The 23,018-nt window shown below is 49.2% G+C and overlaps 1 protein-coding gene across 2 annotated transcripts in view; it reads left to right on the forward strand.

Annotated features, from left to right (window-relative positions):
- The window catches only part of UBASH3B (ubiquitin associated and SH3 domain containing B), a 146,089-nt gene that overhangs the window by 98,985 nt on the left and 24,086 nt on the right, over window positions 1-23,018 (forward strand). The window contains exons 2-5 of one of the 2 annotated variants that reach the window (XM_070047431.2): window positions 11,723-11,780; window positions 12,479-12,665; window positions 15,101-15,299; window positions 18,184-18,353. In XM_070047431.2, coding sequence (XP_069903532.1) covers window positions 12,663-12,665; window positions 15,101-15,299; window positions 18,184-18,353 — 372 coding nt within the window. In that variant the 5' untranslated portion in view covers window positions 11,723-11,780; window positions 12,479-12,662. The remainder of the gene's footprint in view (window positions 1-11,722; window positions 11,781-12,478; window positions 12,666-15,100; window positions 15,300-18,183; window positions 18,354-23,018) is intronic. The other variant, XM_008260390.5, reaches the window with a different exon arrangement.

The raw sequence follows: 23,018 nt of genomic DNA on the forward strand, positions 1-23,018 counted from the left end.
AGGCCATTAACCTCAGCCAGCTGAAAGGGTGCACTGCCAGGAGACGGGGTCTGAGACAGGGTCTTTAGGATCAATATATCCCCTGCATTAGGTTCATTTCCTCGGAAGGAAGTGGATCGGGCCATTATGGTCGATGTTATTGACAGGGCTGTCTGCCGCCTGCCCTCAGCCTCGTAAGGAAGAGGCTGGCGGAATGGGACGAGACTTTTGTGGAAAAGATTGTTAAACTGATCGGCCCACACTCTTGGCAAGCCTGTTTTACCGGACTGGAGGACAAGAAGTAGCTGTGAAAGGGATAGAATAAGTTATTTTATACTGGAAAGGGTGACATTCATTTGAGTACCATTAGAAGGAGTTCGGACCCATGGAAGAACTGTGCGGGGATCATTAGGTGACCAAGATTCATGGTCAGATCTCCTTGTCTTAAAGTCTGTAGGTAAAGAGGAGTTACACAGGCCAAGGAGAGTCTAGGTACAACCTTGTCTGGCCTTAAGGAGGCACGGGCAGGATTGTCTAAAGTTGCTTTGCCACCAAGGGATCGCTATTTACTATTCTTGATTTTGAGGACTTTGGAACACTTGATGGATGCCACATCTTTCTAGAATTCTCAATCTCCCTGTAGGCTTGTTCATTAGCTCCTCATTGGAAATTTAAAAAAAAAAAAAACTAAAGCGCAAATTTGGGACATGACTTCTTTTGGGGAATGGGCACCTGGAACTTGGTCCTAGCTCCTACAAGACCAATTAAATCAACAGTGTTTGGCCAGCCCCTGACTGTTTAGCAAGGAAGGATTGGCTAACCTGCCGCTGCCCTCACCCTTAGTTTGGGTTGCTTTTAGCTGCTCCTCAAATGCTTCTCCCTCCCTGGTTTGGCCTCTGACCCTCCAGGAAAGGTGGGGCTGAGTAGATGTGGGTCTTCGTGGCCACTGGTAGGTAAGAGGGCAAATAAATCAGAAACCAGAGCCTCAATGCCTTGGCGGTGATGGATGAGAGGAGCTGCGGCACTTGAAGTCCTGGTTTCTCTGTAAGCACCTCCATCCCTAGCCACCGGAGTGCCAGGAATCAGGCTTGCTCTGTCTTTACATTCATCTGCTACATCCTCATCTCCAACTGCTCTACACGTGGGGGATAGTCCATTGCCGGGACCCACTGAAGCCAACAGGACAGCAAAAGGAAAGCTGCTGATTAGAAGGTAGAACACAAGAGGACTGGTTAGTAAGCCAGAGTCTGAGAAGCAAGTCAGTTCTGATGCATAGAATCAGATACTGGGGGAACTCCTCCTTTTCAGATTAGCAGGGGTTTGGAGAGTTTTAGTCATGAAAACCTTTTAATGTCTAGACATGCTCCTACAGAGAACCAGTTTAGATTTTCTCACTTTGGGTGGGGGAAGATAAGAGAGAAGGCCTCTGCTGATGTAGCTGGAGAAATTTAGACACAGACCTGAAGACAGAGACACGCTGAGGTTCCCACATCCCAACTCCTTCTGCTGCCATGCAGCCCAGGTCTAACCAAGGAGTCTGGACCAGGTCTCCAGGATTCTGCCCAGCAAGAGACGTACTGGCCACATCTTCCTGGGTTCCCAGGGAAGAAGATCAGGAAGGCTGTCAGCTGAGATGCTCCCCAGGCTCCGGGCTCCCTGCGTGCACAGTGGTGAATGGGGCCTTTGCTTTATCTGAGACTCAAGGATCCCCACTTATCCAGTTCATTTAGGGGTGAAGGGGAGGAGAAAACTTGCTGGGCTGCTTGCTCCAATCCCTGGATTCCAAGACTCAATGGGTGCTTTGGAAGAGAAGTGACAGTGTTTTCTTGGGGGTGAGTTCTACCTTAGAGGAAGAGGAAGAGTCACAACACTACAAGTAGTTGATAATTTAATTCATTAACCTCTTTGGCAACCATTGGCTGAAATGGATCCCTGTCTCCCAGCCCATTCGGTCACCCAGTCTCCAAAGCATCAGTCACGTGGAGGCTGCGTCCCCTGGGAGCTCACACAGGCTCCAGTCCTGCATCTTGCATCCAGACTGCCTTTGGGGTGTCATGATCTTTATCCTCACTTCATGCAGCACAATACAAAGCAACTGCACTCACACACCACCGCCCGTCACCACTCTAGACAGCATCTCCAGCCCAGCTTACAACTGCAGTATGAAGACTCCTGTACTCCTATTAACCACCCTGTTACCCTATGGAGCAGTGATGGCCTTGCCCTGAGCTGCGAAAGCTGCCTACCTTCAGGAGTGAAAGGAAAAGTGGAAGCAGTGGATACATCCCAGGTTCCTGCTCAGCCGGGCTGAGGCGTCTCGGAGTGAGACTGATGGCCTCCAGGAGTCCACAGCTATCATGAATTACCTATCCCAATCTGCCAGGGACGTAGAAGCAGCTGTCAGTTAGGAGAAGCAACATGGGTACTCCAAGCAGGATACAGGAATGGGACATTCCTCATCAGCTCTGGTATGCATCTGTAAGGGCTTTATTTCATCTACCTTTGGATGATGGAGCTTCCAGTCGCCCTGCCATCAACCCATGTCCCCAGCCCCTTTCCTGTAGCAATGCTTTGGACAGTCATCTAGGGTCAACTACAAGTATAGGAGACCCAAAGCTTCTAGTAATCTTTGATAATAAGTGTAAAAGTCCTTTTCCCTCGCAGCATTGTTACTTGACAGGTGTGAGGGCATTATTCAAAGCTGTGGGCCCTTACACTGTCCTGGTAATGCGAGGGAATGCTATTAGTTGACTAAGGGGAAAATTTTTGACAATGAAGAGATAAATTGCCTTTCCCCAAATCACTTACCACAGAAGGGCAAGAATGATTTTCCAAAGGTCACATTGAGTAGCACTGACAGATGAGGGGAACAGCAAGATTCCACACAGTGAAGAGGTAGCTGCCTGTGCAGTGGACGCGTGGAAGAATGGACAAGAACTGACTCTGGAACAGCCGGGTTATGAACCTGAGAGGCTGCGCATGTGTAGTTCACTCCTTAACAGCAAGGATGACACCTCACTGGCTTCTGTATCCGTTTTGCATGGACCTTACGTGCTAATAAATAGTCGTTGACTTGTATTACTGACCAAGGACCATAAGCCTCTGTTTACTCACCTGTAGTGGGACAAAAATGTCTGCTAAGACTGGAAGCCCTTAGCCGTTTGCTCTCTGAACTCTCCAGAGAGAGATTCTTACCACCACAAATCCCAAGCTGCCTGCATCCCGCTGAGTATTCCTTCCCTGAGAAAATCCAGGGAACGCAGATGTACACAAGATGTTATGACTCCGTTTGGTGAGTGGATGAAGGTCCGGTGTCCCTCCCATGGATCTGCAGTCCAGAGGTTGCCCCATGGAGAAGCTGCAGAAGCACTGTGCCCATGAGGACTGCCAGGACGCAATAAAACCCAAAGACTGAGACTAAGGAATTGGCTCCAGCAGTTTGGGACAGCAAATTATATATTAAAAAAAAAAATTAAGTATCTGAACCACCCAAGACTGAAGAGTGCTCAATATTCCTTTCAGTGATTCACACAGTCTTAGTCACGGCCTCCAGAATCAGGCCCCTGGAATGAGACAACAGCAGAGATGACTCAAGGGTGCACCTGTCAGGTAGAGCTGCCCCAGTACAGGAAGGCTCCTCATGCCGTAAGCCTCACAGTTCGTCTAGAAGGTTCATTGTTTGTTAAATGCCTGGCCCAGTGGCTGGCGCTGTGGCATAATGGGTAAAGCCACCACCTGCAGTCCTAGAATCCCATATGGGCGCCGGTTCGAGTCCTGCCTGCTCCACTTCCCATCCAGCTCTCTGCTATGGCCTGGGAAAGCAGTAGAAGATGGCCCAAGTCCTTGGGCCCCTGCACCCACAGGGGAGACCAGGAAGAAACTCCTGGCTCCTGGCTTCGGATCAGCTCAGTTCTGGCTGTTGCGGCCAGTTGGGGAGTGAACCAGCAGATGGAAATCTGTCTGTCTGTCTGCTTCACTCTCTCTTTCTCTCTCTTTCTGCCTCTCTGTAACTCTGCCTTTCAAATAAATAAATAAATCTTTTTTAAAAAATTCCTGGTCTGTAAAGGAAGTTGTTACTGACTTCCTTATCCTTCTTTTCCTCCTCCCGGAGTCTGGAGGTGGCTGTCGGCTCAGGCATACTGCTGAGCTGCCTCAGGTCCTCCTGGGAAGTGTTCAGAACTGAGGTGTTCACGCCGTTCTTCATAAAGCACAATAGGAGCTTCTGATATCTCTCCCTAAAACCACCTTCCAAAAAAGCATTGCTTTTCAAATACACTCTAACAGAATCCCTTCACTTTCCTTGGTGGCACCAACAGCCTCTTTGTGCGGCTGGATTCTCCAACCAGGAAAAATAGGAATTGGGTTCTACTGAAATTTTCCCATCCCCCAGTCTGGTGCAGACCAGGAAACTGATTTTGAGGGAAGAGAATGAAACATCTAACTAATTAGGCCATCTTTTAATTGAATTCAAAGTCTTAGGTGTGGAAAATATAACAACTGGTATCCTGGAGGTTGAGAACGTTTTTAAAAATCCTGTAATTAGTGTTAAATGTTGCCAAAATTTGAGATTATCTTAGCTACATGAAGAAAAGATATAATTTTATCGTGATTACATAGAGAGTTTTACCCACTTGGAGAATTACACACTTGATCTCGTGTCTTCTCTTTTCCTAAACAAATCGGAACTTGATGGCAGAGATCTATTGCACAGAGCAGATGGGGTGCCTGGGGCCATGAATATCTATCTAGCAACAAGCCAAAGCCAAGGATGATGCAGCTTCAAGTAATCAAAAAAACTCCATAACTTCATTCTCAATTTAATTTCCATAGATAGGATTGATATAGATAGATGATAGGCAGGTAGCTGGATGGATAGATAGATGGATGGATGGATGCATGCATGCATAGATAGATAGATAGATAGATAGATAGATAGATAGATAGATAAGACCTATTGCTTTTCACAACTGTTGTCAGATACTTGAGATTTGTCAACTGGCAATAAATGTGGGGAAGGACTTTTCTCAGAAGTCAAGTGAAAGATGAGTGACTCGAGAGACCTGAGGGCCCAGGATAACTTACCCACCTGGGTCAGGGGTGCCTTGAGTATTTATTGACCTCAGTATTGAGTGATGCGGAAGCAAAAAGTATTCTTTACACAGGAACTAGGAAAGCGATAGATGGCTCAAAATAAAAGTGTCTGGATTACAAACAGAAAGGGCCAAGGAGTTTTAGTCAAGCAACAAAGAGAGCTCTGAGAAGGTGATGCCTACCAAGACCTGTTGTGTCTGCTCATGATGCTTGGTCCAGCTATTTAGCCTGGAACAATAACTGATCTCATTGTCCATTCCACCCCCAGCTCAAACGTGTTTCTACTCCTGCATTCTCCCTCAGGGAGTGTCCCCACCATCCAAGCTACAATACCAAGCCAGTCTCTTAAGCTTCATTCAGTCAACAATCCAAACATCATTCCCAACATCTCCATTATCACTGCTTTAGTTCAGGCTCTCAGGGTGCCCTTCTAATCAATTGCCAAAGCCTCCTAAACAGCCTCCCAGCTTTGTCTCCCTTAAGTCTGTGCTGGATGCAAACCTGGCCATGCCTCTCTGGCTGAAGAGCCCCCAGTGTTCCCTACTGCCTATGCCATCAGATCTCACAGCTCTAATACGGCACCTAAGACCTTTGGGAGCTGTCGCTTGTCTACTTTTTCAGCTTCATCTTTTCTGTCTACCAGCTTCACCATTTTTGTTCTGGCATCACCAAACTCTGCTTTCCTTGCACTTACAGTGTTTTCTTGCCTTCACACTTTTATCCATGCCATTTTCTCTACCTCAGCTGCCTTTCTCCACCCCCCACCCCGTATCTAATCAGCTCTGATTCAGCTTATAAGATCCAGATCAAACCTCATTTATTCTATGACAGATCCCCAAGCTTTTTCGTTCATGGCACCCTTAGGATCTCAGTAATATTTACCTAAAGCCAATGGACCAACATAAATACTGTACAGTCCTGCTTATTTAGTAGTTAGATTCAAACACCCTAAGCATTTGTGTTCTAACAACTTAGGAACCATCTGAAAAAAAAAAAAAAAAGAGGAAACTAGAAAAAAAATGACAGCATTCCAAAAAGTTCATGAAAAATGGAATTAAAACATAAGTGTATTCTGAAATCCATGCACAGTTTTTTCCACAATACACATTTTCTGAGACCTTTGTTGAAGACCTCACATAAATTGAAAGAAAAAATATCTTTATTTTGTTGTTATATATAACTATCACTACTTACCAAGGGGGATATGTGTGTCTGTTGGGTACTTCACAACTGCTCAAACCTTAGACTCAGACTGCACACTGGGACTCTCATTTCTTGTTTCACACTGATTTTCTTTGAGCACTTCCTTTTTGCTACTGTAGCTACCAAAACTCCAGCTTCACAACATCATGTCAAGAAAATGCGAAACACCTCCAGCCAGTAGCTTATGTGTTATCCAACAGTATTCCTATGTTTGCCTCCAAAAAATTAGGGGCAGGCATTTAGCCTGTGGTTAAGAAACACACACACACACACACACACACACACACACACACACCACGGCCGGCGCTGCAGCTCACTAGGCTAATCCTCTGCCTGCGGCGCCAGCACTCTGGGTTCTAGTCCTGACTGGGGCTCAGATTCTGTCCCGGTTGCTCCTCTTCCAGTCCAGCTCTCTGCTGTGGCCTGGGAAGGCAGTGGAGGATGGCCCAAGTGCTTGGGCCCTGCGCCCGCATGGGAGATCGGGAGGAAGCACCTGGCTCCTGGCTTCGGATCGGCACAGTGCGCCGGCCATAGCAGCCATTTGAGGTGTGAACCAACGGAAGGAAGACCTTTTTCTCTGTCTCTCTCTCTCACTGTCTAACTCTGCCTGTCAAAAAAAAAAAAAAAAAAAAGACATACACACATCCCATATAGAAGTGCCTGGGTGTGAGTCCTGGTTCCGCTCCTGACTCCAGCTTCCTTCTAATGCAGCCCCTCGGAGGCAGCAGGGATGGCGCACGTGGCTGGGTCATGTGGGAGACCGGGATTGTGTGGTGAGAAGCTGCATATGTTTCTCTGTCTTTCCGTATGGCAATGAACTCTCTCCAGGCAAGATCCTTGCTCTCCTCCCCTTTGTACACCCAGTGATGACCCAGGCCTTGGCTGGTGTTCAGAGTAGAGGAACTGAGCTAACAGGAGGGCCAGGGACCCTTCAGAACCCCCAGAGAACAAGGGTGCCTGCAAAGGGAGTCATCCTGTGTGATCATTAAGCAGGAAATCCCAGTTGGGCCCAAAATCTGTGTTTGGGAGAGAGGTGGAGAATCCTGGAAATGGTACCAGCCCAAATCTGCTCAGTCAGGCGCCAGTCAACCATGGGGAGTGGAGGCTGCTGTCCCTGGACAGGGGCCAACTGGTCAGACAGTTCTGCTCACCCTCTCTTGGCTTGGTCTTTGGTTTCTGATAAGAGTTCCTTAAGAGAAGAAGTAAAAATGGAGAAACAAAGAAAGGAGCATGGAAGGGAGATGGGGAAGAGAGGAAGGAAGGAACGAGAGAAGGGAAGGGAAGGAAGGCAGCTTTGTCCCAGGACGTTAACAGGAAAGGAGTTTCTCCTTTGCAAGCTACATTCAAAGACATAAGGGTATCTCCGTGCCCCTGGGACCAGATCAACTTCTCCCCCAGAATCAGCGGCGTGGAGGGTTGGTAGTGGGGGACTTAGAGCTGGAGCAGAGCTGGGCCAGCGGCGGGCGCTGCTGGATGCTCCCCTTTTAGCTAATGTCCTTGCAGCTGCTGGCCTGAGTTTTTGATTAGCCACTGTTTTTATCTTATTTGTGCTGCTGCTTCCCAACCTTAGCAGGCATGGGAATGTGCATCTTTTTTTTTTCTCCTGTTCTGCTACGAAGGAAGCCCAGGCAGATTCAGAAAGGGTAGCACTAGAATCAGAAGTCAAGTGGACAGTTGCACCTTGCAGAACTTCAGCATGTCCCGCCAGATTTAACAAGATCCCCTCTATAAGACATTCATTGCTGTAATCCCATGGCTGGGCTACAGGCGATTCAGTGTAAAGAAACACTCATAGGCCAGTGCCGCGGCTCACTAGGCTAATCCTCCGCCTAGCGGCGCCGGCACACCGGGTTCTAGTCCCGGTCGGGGCGCCAGATTCTGTCCCGGTTGCCCCTCTTCCAGGCCAGCTCTCTGCTGTGGCCCGGGAGTGCAGTGGAGGATGGCCCAAGTGCTTGGGCCCTGCACCCCATGGGAGACCAGGAAAAGCACCTGGCTCCTGGCTCCTGGCATCGGATCAGCGCGGTGCGCCGGCCGCAGCATGCTGGCTGCGGCGGATATTGGAGGGTGAACCAATGGCAAAGGAAGACCTTTCTCTCTGTCTCTCTCTCACTGTCCAATCTGCCTGTCAAAAAAAGAAAGAAAGAAAGAAAGAAAGAGAGAGAGAGAGAGAGAGAGAGAGAGAAAGAAAGAAAGAAAGAAAGAAAGACAGACAGACAGACAGACAGACTCGTGCATTTGCTCAAGGTCTCAGGCAGGCGCTGAAGCAATCCCTCTTCCAATTTCTGAGTCATTCTGAGGGTAGCAGATGCAGAGGCTCAGCCTGGGTGTAGGGTCCACCCCACACCTCCCACTGCCCTTGGCATGGGCCCCACTGGATGGGCCATGGAGGTGGTGCTCTATGGCAACAGTTTTTCTTCAGCAGAGGAAGGGGGAGATGTGTTCTCCTGTATCCCATGTTCAGTCTGTTCTGTGGGCAGAGTGCTGGGAACAAACTCAGCCCGAATCCTCCCCAGCCTGCCAGTGGGTGAAGGGGCAGCAGGCTTCGCCTTGGGCTCCTGATCCTAGGGAGAGGGGCATTTGGCTCTTCCTTCTGCCTCCTGCCTAGGGAATCGCACTCCTGTGTTTCAGGAGTTTCTGTGAACTTCTAAAAAAATACAGCTGTAAAACATGTTACTTCCAGAATGTTCTTTCTGACACCTAACATGAGCTCACTGTGCTGTAAGCAAAGCTTATTTTATTTTGGCTGGCCCAGAAGTGGAAAAGGTGTGTGGCTGATACGATTACCTTTCACAAAATTGAGGCCCTCTTGGACTTATCTTCTACAAGAAGAGTTTGGATTTCCTTAACCTTTTATCGTAGCCTTATTGCAAACAAATCTTTAATTATCTTTCTCAATTTTTTTCTTTGAACCCTTTCCAAAACATGTCTTGTGCATTACGGAGACCAAAACTTAATTAGATCTCTCATTTTTAGAGGATACCCTTAGTGCCTCAGAAGAAACAAATGAAATTTGAGTTGGATATATTTCATGAAGGAGGGGCATAGAAAAAAGAAATTGCATGCTTTATATAAATAGCACATTGTCTTGCCATAAATGAGTTTTCCTATTTCCAATTGTTTTTAGAACAATGAGTCCCTTTTTTTGGTGAATTGAATCCCCCAGAGATCCCAGCCTCTGACAGATCGTGGTTTGCGTTCTTTTGTGGGAGCAAGGTTTCCGTGCGGAAAAGCACGAGGTGTCTAGCAAGCAGGCAGAGACAGACGGGGCTGCAGCTCGCACCAATTAAGCACCTTGTCAAGGTGGGGGTGATGTGTGGGTTTCTCTGTTGTCGCTCCTGGCCTTTTGCGTACCAGCTTCTGTTCCAAGGGGACCCAGGAGCCTGTCTGACTTCTCCATGACTTCATTTACTGTAAGTGGCCTTGTCTTTTCCAGGGCTGTTCTCATTCGCAGGATGGATTTCTGGTCCTGATCATTTGGTCCCAGTGCTCGGGTTTCTACAGGGGAAAAGGAAGATCTTTGACTTCTCTTTCGGCTGTGGAACCAGGCGACAGGGCCTGGCCTCCCCTCCTCCATCACCTTAGCCCAGCTGCCTTCTCTACGTCTTTCCCCCCTGAGTTTTCCCTTGTGTCAAACAAGGAAATGAGACTCTCTGAGGGCCCTCCCCACCTGACCCTGTGATTTTAATAACTCTGACGGCTCCACAGGGAAGTAGGGAAAGGACGGAGGAGTTGGGCTCAGCAGCCTGTCGGGATGAGGACGCCTGCAAAGAGTGTCTGGTCAATTTGAAATCTCGCCCTTCTCCTCTCCCTCCCAAGGGCCCTGTGTCAGTGTGGTTTACAGGGAAGAGCATGACCATTTGTGGATTATCTACAATGTGTTAGGCCCTGTCCAAGGCTCCTGTTGTTCATCATTTTATTTAACGTTTACAGTTCACTGAGGGTAGATGTACTGGGGGCTCCACCCCCACAGATCCAGATAAGCAACATCCTTCAGGTCTCACTTTTTTTTTTTAAGATTTATTTATTTATTTGAAAGTCAGAGTTACACAGTGAGGGGAGAGGGAGAGAGAGATAGAGAGAGAGAGAGAGAGAGAGAGGGGTCTTCCATCCAATGGTTCATTCCCCAGTTGGCCACAGTGGCCGGAGCTGTGCCAATCCGAAGCCAGGAGCCAGGAGCTTCCTCCAGGTCTCCCATGTGGGTGCAGGGGCCCAAGGACTTGGGCCATCTTCTGCTGCTTTCCCAGGCCACAGCAGAGAGCTGGATGGGAAGTGGAGCAGCCGGGACTAGAACTGGTGCCCATATGGGATGCCAGTGCTTCAGGCCAGGGCATTAACCCACTGCACCACAGCACCGGCCCCTCAGGTCTCACTTGAAATGCCCCTTCCTCCATGCAGCCTCTCTGGCCCCTTAAACCAAGTTAGATCGCCCTGTCCTATGTTCTAATGGTTCCCTGTGCTTCTCCTCCATTGCACTTACTACCAATGTCATTAAATAATAATAATAATAATGAGCCGTACAAGCTCATTAATGCCTGCTTGACTGAAAATCCCATGAGGACAGGGATCGTGTAAGTCTTATTCATTACTGTATTCCCAGAACCCAGCACAGTGCTAGCAAAATCATTGAGATCTGAGAGGTGATTACGGAATAAACGTAAGCATGAATGAGTGAAAGCGTGGATGAGTAGCAAAGCCAGATGCAAACCCAGAACAAGCTGGCTCTTGGTGACTTTTCTAAAAAGTTCAGAACTTCCCTTGTAGGCTTGTGCACAAGGCCCCCTGATCCACTGCTAGGAGGGCTTTGAGCCGTTTCTCCGGACATGGGATCGGGAGCTTCTCCACTCTGGTCGGACTCTTTCCCCTGGTACTACTCGTGCCCAAACCTGTCTGGAAAATAGTTAGACACAATAGATCCACCTTGGGGTTATTATTGCTGCTGCTGCTGCTGTTGCTGAGGGAGAGGTAGAGGGAGACGGTGAGCTGATCCAAACCCAGCTGTCCTGGTGGGCATTCAGCCCCTTGTCTCAATAACCAGCAGCACCACTGCCAAACCCACTCTGTCTCAGGGCTGCAGACAAGAATCCGCCCTGTAAGGGGATCTGGGTCAGTAGGAAGGAGTGGGTGAAGAGGAAGGAAGAAAAACCAAGACGTGAACCTTTGAGGGAAGCAAAAATAAAACTCTAATGTGAAAACCGCTGAAAGTAGACTTCATGGGTTGTTGGGCTACATGCAAATCCAATGCTAATAACATGGAAATTAATTACAAGTCCTAACTTCCGTGTGCCTTGATCTGGCCCTTGAGGGGAAGCCTGCCGCTGGGGTCTCCCCTGCATCAGGGGAACACGAGTGGACTATGGCTTTGATGGTGCCTCCTTCACGCTCAACTCTTGCCACTGCAGGGAGAGGAAGCTAAAAATACTAATAATAGAATTTTGCTTTCTTCTTCCAGACAAAAAGCCTTGGCATCCACAGGAGGAAGAAGTGTTCAGGCGGCATGTGACTGGTTGGTATGAAATAAATAAATAGAGAAAAGAGCATGTAATTAGCTGTGAGTGTGTGTGGATGAGTGGGGGTGTGCAGTCTTTGTCTAAGGGACCCTTGGACAGGGGGAGGGGAGATGAACCCAAGACTGTGCTATAAGCCCTGGATCCAGGGTGTGCTTCTCTCTGGAGCTGTGTGAAGAAATCCAGTCTTTCCAAGAGAACCCTTCTCCCAGCATCTGCCCCCTCCGGCCACTTACAAATTCACTATAGGTGTGGGGATGCTGGGAAAGTGAGCCTAGGAGAAGACCCACTCACCTTCCAGGACAGCACTACCCAGGGCGGCCTTCCTGGGGGCTTCTCTTATCTCTGAAGGTGCATGGGTTTAATCTCAGACTGAACTGGGCCACAGCATGCCTTGGAACTGCACTAGCAGCAGTAAAGGATTTAGAGTTTATCCGAGGATGCTTCCTGGAGAGCAGCTCTGGGCTCTTTTTAGGGAGGTGTGGGATGAGGAGCCAACGACAACCAGCAGAACAGAAGTTGTGCATCTGAAAGTTGGTTACCAAGTGCGAGCTTCATGAAGGGGCAGATCTTAAAAGCCCGAATGCAAACCCATCCGGGCGCAATTCGGGTTGTGGAACACAAGGATGGTGGTTCTGTCTCGTGCAGTACTTCCTTCCCTTCATTATTGTCAAGCGAGGCTTCCATGGTTAATCTTCCAGGTTGTTCTCCCACGTCGGCGACCCCTTCCTGGATGACCCCCTGCCCCGGGAATATGTCCTCTACCTCCGCCCCACCGGCCCCTTGGCACAGAAGCTGTCGGACTTTTGGCAGCAGTCAAAGCAGATCTGCGGGAAGAACAAGGCACACAACATCTTCCCCCACATCACTCTCTGTCAGTTCTTTATGGTGAGTAGCTGTCCCCCACCCTCCAAGGAGCCTGGCTGCCAGCATCCCAGCTGGCCTCTCAGGACCTGGAGCAAGACTTAGCCATTCAGGAGAGGGGCAAAACAGTCAGGGGCTCCCAGGCCTGGAGGGACCTCCCTGGGATCCATTGGTCCTGGGATCCCAGGGACCTCCCTGGGATCCATTGGTCCAGGGTAGGTCTCACTTGCATTCCTCTTTCTTTACATCTGCTGAGCCTCTTCTCCCAGGTTTGCTGTAGTAGTAGGGTGACCATGAGCTCCTAGGGATCAGCCAGGACTCTGAGTAGCACATGGGTCAGCAGCCAGAATCATCCTCTGGCTTCACCCTATCATCTGCCCTCTCCACTCTTTGGAATAAGGGAAGAGTAGAAGCTAAGAGACAGCCAGGAGCCAGCAGTGTCATCTATAGGTAGGAGATGCATTGCTGGCCTTACGGCTTTTCCCCAATAGATCTTTCTAGAGAAAGCCAACATCTCTTTCACCTGTCGCAGTTCCCTGGTCTGTAATCTGAGCTGTCAGAAAGCTCATTCAATGACCAAATTAAATCCTCCTCACTGTAATTAGTGTGAATGCATTGCATCTACTTGGGCTCTCCACGCTCACAGAAGAGGAGTTGATTTACCCACACACATTCAAGACAGAGCAGAACGGTGGCACTTTAAGACAATTTTTGAAAAACATGTTGCTTTGTTTTTTCCAGATGTACTACATCTCTCGCTCGCTTGCTCACTGCTAAGTTAAAAAAAAAAAAAAATGTTCCTAACACCTTCTCTTTTGCCATTGACTATGAAAATTAAAGTGATTAGCACTTCCTCTTAGTCATCCCAGGATCCTTCTCAAAAACACTCAGAGTTTTCGAGATGCTCATTGTTTCTTCAGTGTGCTGAGGAGGGGAGGAGGTTGTCCCAGCTCCCTGAGCCTCCTTCTCCCCAAGCATCGTGGGGGCGGGAGAAGAGACAACTTTTGATCACCTCAGAGGAACAGAAAAAGTACAAATGGCGCAAAACAACACAAAACACACAGCAATTTATCCTGGGAGGCTGGGCGGCTTCCTGTCACGTCCTCCTCCTGGTTTTTGTTTGCTTGCTTCAAAGTAAAGAGAACTTGTTTTTTAATTGACAAATAAGAACCATATAGCTATATAATGGGAGATTCATGGAAAATGGAATTAAAAGATAATTCAGGAGCCAGCATTGTGGTGACGCAGGTTAAGCCACTGCCTGCAACCCTAGCATCCCAATATGGGTGCCAGTCCATGTCCTGGTTGCTCCACTTCCAACTCAGCTCCCTGCTAATGCATTTAGGAATGCAGCAGCAGATGACCCAAGTCCTTGGGCCCCTGCACCCATATGGGAGACTCAGAAGAAACTCCTGGCTCCTGGCTTCAGCCTGGCCCAGCCCCAGTCATTGCAGCCATTTGGATAATGAACCAGTGGATGGAAAATATCTCTCTCTCTCTCTCTCTCTCTCCCCACACACACACCTCTGCATCTCTCTCCTTTTCTCTCTCTGCCTTTCAAATAAATAAAATAAATCTTTAAAAAATATATAATTCACTGGCAGGCATTTAGCCTAGAAGCTAAGATGCCCTCATCCTATATCAGAGAGCCTGGGTATGATGCCTGGCTCCAGCTTCCTGCTCATGCAGACCCTGGGAGGCAGTGGTAATGGCTCAAGCAGTTGGGTCCCTGCCTCTCATACAGGAATCCCGGATTGAGTTCCCAGGTCCCGGTTTCACCCCAAGCCAGTCCCGGCTATTGAAAACATCTGGAAAATGAGCCAGAAGACGGGGGAGTGCTCTCGCTCTCTCTCTCCCTCTCTCGCTCTCTCCCTCTCTCTCTCCTGCTTCTCAAATAAATAATTTCTTTTTTAAAAAGATAGTGCATGTTTTCCATGAACTTTTCAAAGTCCTCTTATATTTATGATGTACAACATAATGGTTTGATATATGCATGTTCTGTAGAATGGCTAGATCAAGCTAATTAATATGTACTACCTCATCTGCTTATTTGTGGTGTAAAAAAAAAATTAAAATCTACTCTCTTAGCAGTTTTCAGGTGTGTGCAGTACATTGCTATTATCTGTTATCACCAGAGTGTGCAACAGCTCTCCTGAGCTGCTCCTAACTGGCATTGTGTGGCCTTGGACCAGCATCTCCCCGTCCCTTTCCTTGTCTTCTGCTGGACCAGTCAGTCGTTCCGTATTGTTAGGGGGCCCAAAGGGCTGAGCTCAGAGTAGGGACGGAGGGAGAGGGTGGTGCTTTCCCGGTGTAGGTCCCAGTTGGGTCAGTTGGAGCCTGCAGCCCTCCTGCCACCTCACAGACAGTAGGGACAGTTCAGCGATTGCACCATCAGCCTGCAGTCTCTCGGCGGAAGATGCCCAGTGTCTCACAAACACCTGCTTGTTTTCACCTGCCAGTGTGAGGACAGCAAGGTGGACGCGCTGGGGGAGGCCCTGCAGACCACGGTCAGCCGCTGGAAGTGTAAGTTCTCCGCCCCGCTGCCCCTGGAGCTCTACACCTCCTCCAACTTCATCGGTCTCTTCGTGAAGGAAGACAGCGCCGAGGTCCTCAAGAAATTTGCTGCTGACTTTGCTGCGGAGGCCGCGTCCAAAACCGGTGAGCCCGCGCGGCTGCCAGCCCAGCCCTGCACATTGATAACCAAAGAGTTCAGAAGGGAAGGGCCGAGAAGTCATTGTGGGGGAGCGAGCTGGAGGCTGGAGGTACAGGGTCCTGCAGAAATGGGCACTCGCACTGAGACACGCAAGCCACAGCTCTTGGCTCGCTTGTAAAAACACTAAAACTCCTGTTCCTCTAACCTGGACAGACTGTCCAAGGCTTACTTAACCCTAACAGCTGAAGGTACACAGATAACCGATCACGTTGAAGGATCCTCCAAGTTCAGAATCAAGGACTGTCCTTTTCTTCTGAAAATCCCACCCAGGCAGGTGCAAAGCCGAGCCTCCCCATTCACCCCGTGAGGACCCAGGGCTTTGCTCAGGGCATGGCATTGGACAGAGAGGAGATTGAAACCCTTCCTATTAAATCATAATAAAATCCATTGAGCCAATATCTATGAACTTGCTGAATCAGACAGGCCCCTAAGCCTCAAAAGTCAGTCCCCAAACTCCATCCCTTGAAGATGTCCCTTGCTCTTGTCTTATAAAGCCTTGGTTCAAATCAACTGAAATTGCCCATCACTGGAATAGCTCCTGGGGTGGGGGTAGCGGGGGGTGAAGAGGAAGAGCTTGTAGGGCTGACCTGTCTGACCCAGGGGCAGAGAGCTCACTGTGTCCACTGAGACCCTTATGCTGTGGGACACACAGACAATCCCTGGGCAGCCCCCTCTAGAATGGAAGCGCAACCAGCAGGCATCTACGGGGCACCTATGATGTGTTTATCCACAAGGAATTCAACCGAGAAGAAGGTAAGAAGTCGTTTCTCCTGAGCAGAGGCACGGTTGGGAAGCCCTGTGTACTTGCAGAGCGCTGGGAAGAGATAAGCTATGGCACGTACAGAAGAGGAACTGGGAAAATGGAGGCAGGAGCCTTCCGGGGGTGGGCAGCAGGAGGACAGCCCGGGAGCAGAGGAAGTCGGCACCGTGCAAGCGGCACATGGAATGCAAAGCAGGAGGGGACCCGGGGCCTGCCCCTACCCGTGATTCTGGAGAGGGGCGAGAGCAGAACAAAGACAGACGATTGGCTCCTCGCTGCCCCGGCTCTTGGTGCACGCATTCCCTGCCATTGCCTTACTGCTGTTTATTGCCCACTTGGACCCTTGGGCTTTGCGTTCCTCCTTTTGTGAAAAGCACGGCGTGGGGCTCAGGACCCTGTGAGTGGGGTTGAGGCCCAGCATCACTGCAGGACGACGGAGGGGTCTCTGTGCTCAGAAGGAGCTCCAGGCCCTTACGAGGCCTTCTGTACTTGAGACAGACTTCCTTAGCCCACCCCACCCAGGCACCCCTTCTCCCACAGGGACTGCTCGCTGCTCTCTGACTTGAGTGCAGCCTGACATTTCAAACGCGCAGAATAGCAGAGAAATAACATAATAGGCAAATGATTTCCTGTTCTTATCCCTCAACCTCGAGGAAATGACTTGTTTTCAACCCACAGTAGCCCCTGTCAGAACCACTACATCTCCACGAGAACCGGAACTGGTGTTGTAGCCACAAAACCCAAATCCTTCACAGATCAGACGGGCGGTCTCAGCCAGGACTCCTGCAGGTTCTGAGAGTACAAGTGGGCTAACGGGCAGCCAAAGCCCCAGCTTTCCAATAGGAAAGGGGGAAAAGCCAGCCCCGCTCCAAAAATCTCTTCATCGCTCTGCTTCTGTGACACCCCCTGGTGGTGACGTGGAGAAGTGAGCGGCTCTGCCCGCTAAGGCCGATCTGAATGTGAACAGCAGGTCATCGGGTCTTTGCCCTAGAATTTCTGCCTGGTGATTGTGGAGTTGTTGGCATTCCTGTATTCCTTCAGAAAGTAGACCTAGTGTCATCCTCCGGTCTAGGTGGCATAAGAAGGTTTACCCATCTGTATTTGTTCATTTAACAAGTACCGAAAATGCTTATTATGGCATGCTGAGAAGAGGTAGACCATAAACAAGAGACCTGGCTCATGCAAGAGAAAAATGAATGCAGAGGAAAATGCAGCCTAAGAGAAAACCACTTAAAGCCAAAGGCCCAACTTCTACTTGCATCGAGGCCACTAATTCTCCGTGGCACTTGCCCAGTCCCCTTAATTTCTCAAGTTCACTGATTTCTTCTAGATGCATCTTCTTTCCTTTCTCAGCTCACACAACAGAGTCTCCCTCATTTCAAAGACTAAAGACTGATAAAGACCATGCTCTCCTGGGGGTAGGTTTGTCTGTCTTGTCAGAGGTCTTGAATTAACAACCTGCACAAGTTCAGCCAGCAGTTCTCAACCAACAGTGGGTGTGTCCCCCAGGGACAGTTGGCAGTGTGTGGGGTCATTTCCAGTTGTCACAACTTGAGGTGGAGGGTTGAGGCCTCAAATGAGCAGAGGCCAGGGACACCGCTAACCACCCTATCATGCACAGCACAGTCCCTTACAACAACCAACCTTGTGGCCCCAGGGCTCCTGAGAAACCTTGTTTTAATCTTTGAAAATGTCTCTCTTCTCCCCTCATTTTTCTAATGATCCAGAAGCTAAGAGATCTGATTCAAATATTAGACAATGCAACCCTGGGAGTCGGTTTCTACAGGAGCTATCTCATCCCCTTAGGTCCCAGTGCCAGCGTCAGCTGTTGTGAGGAGGCGTCAGCCCAACAAGGGTGCACCCTCAGCCCATCCCAGCTCCTGCAGGAAAGTCACCTCTCAAACAGGGCACTGAGTCTGGCTCTGTCGCCCACTCCCCCTGATTCTGCAGCTGTAAAGAAGACAGTTTTTGTGTCACCAGTGGATTCTCTTCTTTGTTATTTGGGACCTTCGCCACCATTGCGGTGATTGGCACATCCTAGTAACTGACGTTTGTCTTCCTCCTTCCAGAAGTGCATGTGGAACCTCACAAGAAGCAGCTGCACGTGACCCTGGCTTACCACTTCCAAGCCAGCCACCTACCCACCCTGGAGAAGCTAGCCCAGAACATTGATGTCAAACTCGGGTGCGACTGGGTGGCCACCATATTCTCTCGGGACATCCGATTTGCTAACCACGAGGTAATGTCTGCGTGGCTCCCGAAGCTGCTGGGTGCAGGGCTGGAGTCAGAACCGGGAGTGAGTGCTTGCTGCTCACTGGTGCAGGGAGACAGGCAGCAAGAGCAGCAGAGAAGCAAACACTTGGCCGGGGGCAGGCAGCCAGAGTTTTGCACGGGCTGTGCCTGACTCACTGGGATGCTGTAAGCCTCCCAACTCTCTGGTCCCAAGGGTTCATCTGAGTAACATCTCCATGTTCTGTCTGCCAACCTGACTGGAGTAATAGAGAAATGAAGTTGAAGAAGAGATGACAAATATGTGGGAGAAACATTTGAATATTATGTAAACTCATGGTGTTAGTAGAAGACATCATCCTGACCTTAGGTGAGCTGAAGAATACACACACACACACACACAAATCCTATAACTAATGATCCACAGATATTGGCTGAGTAGCTGTGGCATTTGAGACAACATGGAACCTACTAGAATTTTAAAATGTGATCCTGTCCTTAAGGAGATCAGAATTCGTGGGGGCGAGAGGACAGACATGCAAGAAAGGTGAACTTGGACGAACCACTGTGAGTCTGCATGTCATGGTGTCAAGAGAGCCCGACAGCTGTCCCCCACTGCAGGCAGGAACACTGGCATGATCCAAGCATCCTTCTTCCAAGGGAATCAGCTTTGCGCTCAAGCCAAGATGAAAAGAGATAAATTGGCCAACCCCAAGTGAAATAGCAATTTAGGACCACACCTGAAGTCAGAGCCCAGTTATTTTGACCACTAAAGGTGGGCAACCCATGTAAACTAAGACCCCATACCATCACACCCCCTTATCTGCAGTTGTGTTTTCTGAGGCTTCAGTTACCTGTGGTCAAGCACAGTCTGGAAATAGTAAATGGAATGTTCCAGAAATAAATAATGTATGTTTTTAAAGTTCTACTTAACAGAACTCTGGCTCTTTTTTTACAAGATTTATTTATTTATTTATTTATTTATTTGAAAGGTAGAGTTAACAGACAGAGGGAGAGACACAGAGAAAGGTTTTCCATCCACTGGTTCACTCCCAAATGGCTGCAACACTGAAGCTGGGTCAGTCTGAAGCCCGGAGCCAGGAGCTTCTTCCAGGTCCCCCGTGTGGGGGCAGGGGCCCAAGCACTGGCTTTCCCAGGCCATAGCAGAGAGCTGGATCTGAAGAGGAGCAGCCGGGACCTGAACTGGCGCCCACATGGAGTGCCAGCGCCACAGGCAGCAAATTTACTTGCTACACCACAGCACCAGCCCCAATAATGTATAAGTTTTAAATAACTTCTGTTACAACGTATTGCCATAATTGTTCTATTCTTTTAGTAGATGTTGTTCATCTCTTACTGTGTCTGATTCATAATCTAATATCAGAGCTGTGTATGTATAGGAAAAATCCTAGTGTTCGTAGGATTCAGGACTATCTGTGGTTTCAGGAATCCTCTGGGGATCCTGGAATGTATCCCCCATGGATAAGGAGGACTACTGTAGTCCAGCGGAAAATTTGTCTTTCAGTTTAACTTTATTTGTTAAGTATTACTTACAGTTACTTCTCGGTTTTCCAACAGCAAATGAACGAATCTTTTTGTTAGTTGACACAGCTTTTCAGCCTATCTTTCAGGGTTTTTTAAATATGAAAAACAGAATCTTAGGCTTGAGACAAGGCAACCTCATTGTCATTTTGCAAGTGCTGGGAGAAGCCAATCCAGGAGTCAAAGAGGCAGGGCCGGGCGCAGCCCCACGTGAGCGTGCGGGACACGAGCTTTGCCCGGTTGTGCTGGTGTCATCTAACCCTTCCCCAGGACCCATCTGATTGCAGGTTTCTGTAGAGATGCATGAAGCAGTCTGTGTCTGGTCCTAAGAGTGCTGACTTCCGGAATTGTCTGAGATGAGCCCTAATGATAACAAGAGAGATGTCCACTGGACTCCTTGTGGAGGCAAAGTTTTAAAAGGCCAAGGTTGTGCGCAGATGCCCCCGAGAAGTCACCTTTCTAAGAGGAGGCAGGTGGAGTGGAATTTTACAAGGCATAGCCTCCAATCAACACTGCCCTCCAGTTAGCTCAAAGGGTAATTGCTTTTCTGCCTGACCCACATTCTGCTCAACTGGCACGGAGGGAAGGAGGCAACAAGCACCCGCATGAATTATTTTCTAAAAATAAGTTGGCCTCTTTTATCTCTGATTTGCAAAATTCATTTCTTGCCACTTCCTTCTGGTCAAGCTCTCCTTGGCCTCTTTCCACGAGCCCTCTCCCTCTGAGGTCTTCTGGTCTTGCCTGAGCCTTCTGCATATGCAAACCTTTTGCCTTTTTCTCCCCCTCCCCACCCCCCCCCCACCCATCCCCAGGAGGCAGGTTTGATTGATTGTCCCAGTGAGGGACCAGATGTCCAGAGGAGGCAAGTGGCCTAGACAAGGACACTCAGCAAGGCACAGTGACACCTAGGTCACTCCAAGGTCCGACTCCTCCCCTGTTTAGGTTTCTCAGTGGATTTGGACTTCCATGTGCCTATTTGCACTTCAGGCAAATGTGTGGTGGCGTGAAGGATGACATTGGGCCCTACGAGTTCCATATGCCAAGCAGTAGCCATCTAGAAGAAGGGCAAGGTACTCCAAAAAGCGTAAATTCGGTAGCCTAGCACACCTGGCTCCATGGATTTGGCAGTAGATTCCCTTGGACAGCTTGTGTAACTCTCCAGTCCTTGGTTGCGTTCCCTGTAAAATGGTGCCAGGGTTTTGTGACAACTACCCGGGAGGATTCTGGAAAGGCCCTAGAGTAATATCCCTCGGAGGGTAAGCACAACACCCATTCCGGTTCCGAGGAACAAAGAGGGCTGCAAAGGCAGCAGGTGCCACTCAGCAGCCACGCGTCCTCGTATCCCTGAAACGAAGGCTGAATTTCCGTGTCTGCTTTTGGGGAGGAGGAAAGGAGGGGGGCACGTGGCTCCTAGATGGAACCTTAGATGTGCTGCCGCGCCGTAATTCTCTGTCTGATCCTGCAGTAAATCAAAGGCGCTTCCTGTTCAACTGCTCTGTGCCTAGTACGTGTTGTCTTGAACCTTTCTCCATGCTCCTGTTGCCCTGGGGATCTCTTAGCAGACCCCCCTTTCTGCAATAGGATGGATGCGGGGTTCTCTGAAGTCGCACCGAGGGTCTCAGGCGGCACTGAACCAGCGGCCTGGCTGGCTGAGACCGCCGTGCTTGGGGATCTGAGCAGCAGGGTTGAGACTTGTCCCCCATCCCTCGCTGTCTCTCTCCACCCTGTCCCAGGGAAAGTAATGTTGCTCTGCCTGGACCATTACATTCCCAGAACTGAGATTTAATAGATTTCTTGTGCATTTTTTTCCCTTTAATTGGCTTTAACACTCTAACTGAAAATCCTCTGGTGTGCTTGGAAGAGTGGTTCGAGTGTGTGTGAAGCAGAGGGACAGAAGGAGGGAGACATGATCAGATCACAGAAAGATCTAGAACTGAAAGATACTGAAGGGGCTGGCGCTGTGGCCCAGTGGGTTAAAGCCCCAGCCTGCAGTGCAGGCATCCCATATGGGTGCCGGTTCTAGTCCCGGCTGCTCCTCTTCTTTTTTTTTTTTATTTTTTTTTTTTTGACAGGCAGAGTGGACAGTGAGAGAGAGAGACAGAGAGAAAGGTCTTCCTTTGCCGTTGGTTCACCCTCCAATGGCCGCCGCTGCAGCCGGCGCACCACGCTGATCCGATGGCAGGAGCCAGGATCCAGGTGCTTTTCCTGGTCTCCCATGGGGTGCAGGGCCCAAGCACCTGGGCCATCCTCCACTGCACTCCCTGGCCATAGCAGAGAGCTGGCCTGGAAGAGGGGCAACCGGGACAGAATCCGGCGCCCTGACCGGGACTAGAACCTGGTGTGCCGGCGCCGCAAGGTGGAGGATTAGCCTATTGAGCCACGGCGCCGGCCTGCTCCTCTTCTGATCCAGCTCTCTGCTATGGCCTGGGAAAGCAGTAGAAGATGGGCCAAGTCCTTGGGCCCCTGCACCCAATGTGGGAGACCCAGAAGCTCCTGGCTCCTGGCTTCAGATCAGCTCAGCTCTGGCCATTGCGGTCATTTGGGGAGTGAACCAGCTGATGGAAGACCTCTCTCTCTGTCTCTACCTCTCTCTGTAACTCTTTCAAATAAATAAAATAATTCTTTAAAAAAAAAAAAAAGGAAAGATACTGGAGTAAGAATGGGGGGAGGGCAGAATAGGCAACCTCCATAAAAGGGAAATCAGTGAAATTCAGTGGTGTAAATGATTTCTGTGCATTATTAATTTCATCCTGTGATAAAAATCACATTTTATTGGCTCTTTTTATTAGAGATTTCCAGAAGCAAACTTTGGAAAGTGTTCTGTGTATGACCTTGACACCAGCAAGCTTCGTAACTCACAGACCTACCTGGGGGGTAGGGTGGGCTAGAAGGAAGGCTGGCACCTGGGAAGTCAAGTGCCTCTAGAAATAATTATGCTCCTGCTGTATACAAGGACCTTCTCTTAGATTGTCTCATTTAACTCTTACAAGCCAGACACTATTTCTTAGATGAGAAAACAAACCAAGCAAACTTAAATCTGGAGGTCAGAACCAGAATATTAGGCTCTTTGGGATCTTAGGAAAAGCAATTAAAGTATTCTCCATGTTGGATCCCTTGTGAATAGGAAATATTT

This window comes from Oryctolagus cuniculus, chromosome 1 (assembly GCF_051225735.1).
Source record: "Oryctolagus cuniculus isolate XC-2025 breed Fujian yellow rabbit chromosome 1, ASM5122573v1, whole genome shotgun sequence".
Classification (NCBI taxonomy): domain Eukaryota; kingdom Metazoa; phylum Chordata; class Mammalia; order Lagomorpha; family Leporidae; genus Oryctolagus; species Oryctolagus cuniculus.